Consider the following 6,000-nt stretch of genomic DNA (forward strand, 5'->3'; position numbering starts at 1 on the left):
AGCAAATATAAATGTCATACAGGTAGGAATGGTTTCCAAGGGAAAAGTGCTATATTGATCTTTGAATACATTCTTTATGGGTTTAGGCCACTGTCTCCCTAGTTCACAATAGTTTTAGGAAAATGATTTCTGTAAAGCATCAGTTTTAGTGCAGAAATACATTAGTGTTGTGTAACACAACATGGGACTGAACCCTAGATTCAGCCTAAAATAAATAAAGCATGTCTACTTTGAGCACACATTTTTGCTTCCCTGTCAATGCACTGTGTAGTTACCAGGCAATATGCATTCCCACTGGATAAGTGGGTGCTGGCTGTTGATCCAGGGTCTGGGGGTAGCTTTTCTATGCTCAGTGAAGAGTGGTGGGAGGTCTCTTGGTAGGTATTATTACCTTGCATGATTTATCTTTCAAATAGTGTCAGCCAGTTTTATTCTAAGGCATAGTACTAGGAATCACCTCCTTTGCTTTCTCTAAGTGTTTGCAAAACAACTATAGAGTCAGAGTTGGTTTTGGGGTTTTTGTTTTGTTTTGTTACATTGACTAACAGTCCACATATACTCTCACAACTGGGACAAAAACTACATTTTTAAAAAAATTTGCTTTTTTTTTTTTTTTTGCAGACCTGCAGATCAAATATAACTATAGATACTTTTTAAATCCTCCTGTTAACACATTATAGTTATACATAATAATTGGGTTCATTTTGACATAATCATACATGCATGGAGTTTAACTTGTTCTATTTCAGTTTCCAGTGCCTCCTCTTTTCTTCTCCTCAATCCCCCAATTCCCCTTCCTCTACACTTTTGATCTTCCTTTTATTTATATATATATATACTATTTTTTGATTTTTTATATATGAACTCTTTATTAAATTGATGCTTTATAGATATATATGAAAGTACAATTTATTGTGATACATTTATTCGTGTATATTTTGTAATTTTGTTCTGTTTAGAGGCATATTGAAAGGCAACAGAGCTCAGAGAGACCCAGGCTCTTATCACCTGAAACTACAATGTTTATGTGTCTCTCATTCCTGAAGTAATAAAGTCAAATTAAAAATTAATTTACAGGACAAATCCTAATCAATGTGGGCAGGCAATGAAATTCCTGGTAGTTATATTTGCCAAGGTTTGGCATGCAACTGGTACAGTGTACTCATTTCAATCCTTGATATGAGAGTTTGGCTCAGGACTTAAAGGTAAAGACTCTGAGCAATATAGCACTCTTTCAGAGTGATTCATTTGCTAATGCAGCATCCCAGATGAGGAGTGGGTGAGTGCCTGGCCTCAGACTATTCAATTCACTCAGGATTGGACTTTGGGTTATCTGCCACTTCCTTTTCATCCACTCCAACCAATCTGGTACCATTGCTTCCTCACTCTACTTTTGTCCATTTTTCATGTTTGCAGATTTACCTGCTCTGTTATGTCCTCTGAGTCATCATTCATGTCTAGTGTCTATAAATTTGACCTAAAGACTTGCTTTCCACAATATCCCTTCACTGAACTGAATGCTGCACCTCACAAGGAGGCCCTCCTTCTCTTCAGGTTTCAAACTGCTTTGAGAAAGATTCTTACAACCTCACTTGCATGGTTTTTGCATGTGTAAGCATATTACTTTGCCCTAAAAATCTTATCTCTTGAGTCACTGAACATTCTAAGAATATTCATTGTTTACTATTTTACTATTGCCAATAACATGATAATAGCTTATATAGCTTTTTCTTTACTTTTCTTTCTTTCTTTATTTGGTACTGGAGATTGAACCCCAGGGGCACTTTACTACTGAAAGTTATATCTCAGTCCTTTCTTTTTTAAAATTTTTTTTAAATTTTGAGACAGGGCCTTGATAAGTTACTGAGAGACTCAATAAGTTGCTGAGGTCTGCCTTTAACTTGTGATCTTCCTCTCTCAGCTTCTGGAGTTCCTGGGATTACAGGTGTGCACCACCAGATGCAGCAATAGCTTGTATTTTTATAGTCAAGGTCCTGCACTATTGGCTCTTTGCTGATACTCTCCTTTCAAAGAGGCAGTTTCATGCAAGTCACCAATCCCTGACTTGTTGGTTTTAGTCCATGAGCCTTGAAGTATTCATGTAGATTTCTCCTACATAAAGTTTTCATCTCCTCATCCCCCAATGTCCCCACATATATACTAATTATAACTTCATTTTAGTGTGCTATATTCTATCAGAATATAATGTACAATTATTTCATGTGTCTTAGCCATGGTGCTCCATTAGTATAAAAAAGAGCAAGCTATTGTTGAATCATGGGAACTTATTCTAGAAAGCGCTCAGTCATCACTCAATTCAACCCATACCTCTAAAACAGTTTCATATCACATTTGACAAGCTAGCTGCTCAAGGTGGATATTAGAATAAATTAAAATAGTTATCCTATCCTAGACCTCAGATCCCACAAGACTTTATTATTATTGTTGTTGTTAATGAAATTTGGCTTGTACTACAAATCTGCTTTCTCAGGTATCATTTACCACTTCCTTTTTTCCCTCTATAGCAAGTTTTTGTCACACTATCCCACAAAGTCCCTGCTGACTTAACTCACCATTTCCCCACACCCATAGAAATTCTTCCCCATCTTAGTGTCCTTGATCTTTTAATAATATATACTTGACTTTATGTGTCTCTATACACTTCTCAAAGAAACTCTCATTTCTTCCTATGTCTCTTCCTACTTCTCAGTACAAAAGAGTAAAAGATGGAGAAGACAAAACTTTCAATTTTGAATTACTGAAGAAATGTTTTATTAAGCAGAAGCTATGCTGTCAAGGCTGAGCTCAGTCCCCATGTACAGAAGGAGGGTACTGGGGACACACGGGAGCACTGGTGAATAGGGAGGCGGGTTTAGTGGTACTTGTGGCCCAGAGCATTGGCAACTCCAGACACCAGCTTCTGCCAGGCAGCCTGCATTTCAGGGGTGAACTCCTTGCCAAAGTGAGTGGCCAGAACAATCACCAGCACGTTACCCAGGAGCTGTTAGATGAAAAACAGAATGACACATAGGCAGGTTGAGTAGGAGTTTCCAAAGAGAATTTGTAGGAGAAAAATTAACTTTATACCTATATTTCTTCACAGTGACAACCTCAGCTAAGCTTAGGTTTAAGTTAATCTGTCCCCCCAATGCAACATTCTACATCCTTATATCCTCACCCTTTCTTTCCATTTAATCATTTTTTATTTCCTTCCTTCTTTTTTTCTTCATTCACCCAAATTCTGTAAACACACGATTTTAGTGCTACGAGAATTCTCAATGGCAATTTAGAATCTCCCATCAACTAAGGAATAAGTCTTTACTTGATCACAACACTTAATGGGAATTGGATATATTTTAGAGAATTTTTCATATTTTCTTTGAGAAAATCTGTCCTTAAAACTTTCCCCAAGATCTTTTCCTAAACTTCAATCATTAAGATCCACACTGATACAGCAATTCCGTTTCCTTGGGGAAAACCCTTGGCCTATATATTTAAAAAAAAAAAAAGTCCATTTTTCCTTGCACAAATCTATTATTGTCTAACATTATTCTCCAGAGAAAACACATTCAGTTCTGACAGAATTTTCTGAGTAGTTTTAAGAATATCTAGGCTTCTAAATGACCTCAGCTGTCAATAGTTTTGAATCAGGTTTGTCTTAATTATGCCTTCGAGATATCTGTGTTTCTACTGCCAAGCTGGGCGGATGATTTTTGAGGTCTTGGCTAATATTTCCAATCAAAATCTCAGCTCCCATTTTTGGCCCCAAGTCAAAGCTATAAAGAAAGCATGAGCATCTGGAACTCACCTTAAAGTTCTCAGGATCAACATGCAGCTTGTCACAGTGCAGCTCACTCAGCTTAGCAAAGGCACCCTTGAGGTTGTCCAGGTTCTTAATGGCGTCCCCAAAGGAAGTCAGCACCTTCTTGCCATGGGACTTGACCTTGGGGTTACCCATGATGGCAGAGGGACAGGACATGTTGCCAAAGCTGTCAAAGAATCTCTGGGTCCAAGGGTAGACAACAAGGAGCCTGCAATATGAGAAATAACAGATTCAAAATTAGAGACATTCCTAATTCATGTGCCAGAGTCATGTTCACCCTTCTCTCCCATTCATCATGATCCAGTGCTTACCTGCCCAAGGCTTCACCTCCGGTCTCTTCCACATTCAATTTGCCCCACAGGCTACAGATAAGGTTCTTCTCCTCAGCAGTTAGATTCACCATGATGTCAGGTCTGGGAGTTTGCTGGTGATTACGGAAGTGTCAGAAGCAGGTATGTTCTGCGGCTAGGAGTCACGTCTTTTATTCTTCACTGCTGAAACACTGGCCCCTTGTTCTCTGCAGTTCCTTGAAGTCATTGGTCAAGGTTGAGGAGCTGTGGCCCTCATGGGCGGGGCCAGAAGAGGAGAGGGACAGCCCCTGAAGAATCCACCACGAGTTTGTGATCATGCATGCTGGATCCTCAGATATCTTTATTGGTGTTTTTTTTTCTCCTCATCCAACCACAGCATGATCTTTAACTTATTCCTTATCCTTGCATTCTTTTCTCCACATATAATCTTCCAGGATAATGCCCGTATTTCTCATCTCTCATCTGCTTTTTCCAAGAAAGACCTACCGAGAGGAACTAAGCCCAAGATGGGAAAATAAGTTTCAGTTAAAACAAAAAAGTTTAATATTTGGTTTAAGAATGTTGACAGGGCTGGGGATGTGGCTCAAGCGGTAATGTGCTCGCCTGGCATGTGCAGGGTGCTGGTTTAGATCCTCAGCACCACATAAAAAAATAAAGATGTTGTGTCCACTGAAAACTGAAAAATAGATACTAAAAAATTCTCTCTCTCTCTCTCTCTCTCTCTCTAAAAAAAAAGAATCTTAACAGTGATCAACAATGAAGTCAAGGGGGAAGAAAGTTAAAACACATGTAACTCTTACTCTGTTGAGAAGTTATTGCAACTGATATTTCTGGATCTTAGTTTTCACCAGAGAGAAGAAGCATACCAGGTTACTTCTGGATGCTGAACACAGTATCAAAGAACCCACAGTGGGGCCACTGCCCCAGTTCCAAAGTACATTGGGTGGCTTCCCGGAGAGGATGGACAGAACAAGATCATACTCTGTGCTTTTAGAGAATCCTCACTCTTTCCATCTATGACTTCAGGAGAAATTTGTTGCCTTGGTTATATTCCCTGGGCTCTCTTCTTGCTTGTCTTTCCCACCTATACTGGGACTGCAGAGGGGACTGAAATAATTTAGAACCAGGATTTGTGATCAATCTGAGGAACAAGTGAATTGATCATAATTGGGATATATTGTGTTTGCTGTAGCCTTCAAATTCCCCTAGTGCCCTTGTTTCTGATGACCCCATTGTGATAACTGGGTAGCTTTTTACACAGTGGAGCTGAAGTTGAAAGCACACATTTATATGTATTCAATTTAATCCATATATATATAAAAGATTTATATTATGTATGTAATACAAACGCTCCTAGGACATAAGCATATTTCCACTTCATCTGTACTGAGCTCATGGTTGAGGGAACAAAGGAAGCAGAGTTGAAAAATTCCAGAAAAATATTTGCTTCTTACCATAGTCTATTTTTCCCTGCCCATTTCTTGCTTCTAGGTAGTTCTTTATCTGCTTCTACCATTTTACTTCTCTATTGCTCCTTTTTCCCAGAACTGAAAGATTCTTGATCTACAGGTCTATTTTTATTTATTTAGTAGAAATTTCTATTTATTTATTTGTTTGTTTGTTTGTTTGTTTTATTTCATTTTGGCACCCTAGGTGCTGCTGGTCCTTTTTCCTTTAGCAGTAAGGCTTCTGAGTCCCAAGTCTCCGTATTCCAGGTTTATCCAGAGTTCTGTTCTGCTCTGCTGTACAACTCTGCATTGGTATTTATGATTGTTTCTTATGTATGTTATCATGAACACTCTTAGCACATGAGAATATTTTGCTTGCCTTATTGCTGTGATTCTAGAAATTTTTATCTGCTTCAAT

General features: G+C 38.5%; 1 protein-coding gene across 1 annotated transcript; it reads right to left on the reverse strand.

The window, feature by feature from the left end:
• Positions 1–2,872: 2,872 nt before the first annotated feature.
• Hbe1 (hemoglobin subunit epsilon 1) lies at positions 2,873–4,251 on the reverse strand. Its single transcript, XM_076844085.1, has 3 exons — positions 4,135–4,251; positions 3,809–4,031; positions 2,873–3,001 (listed from the first exon to the last, which is right to left on the reverse strand). Exons 1-3 carry the CDS (start codon positions 4,224–4,226, stop codon positions 2,873–2,875), a joined length of 444 nt encoding a protein of 147 aa, XP_076700200.1. The 5' UTR covers positions 4,227–4,251.
• Between the last annotated feature and the right edge of the window lie 1,749 nt (positions 4,252–6,000).

This window comes from Callospermophilus lateralis, chromosome 2 (genome assembly GCF_048772815.1).
Source record: "Callospermophilus lateralis isolate mCalLat2 chromosome 2, mCalLat2.hap1, whole genome shotgun sequence".
NCBI lineage: Eukaryota > Metazoa > Chordata > Mammalia > Rodentia > Sciuridae > Callospermophilus > Callospermophilus lateralis.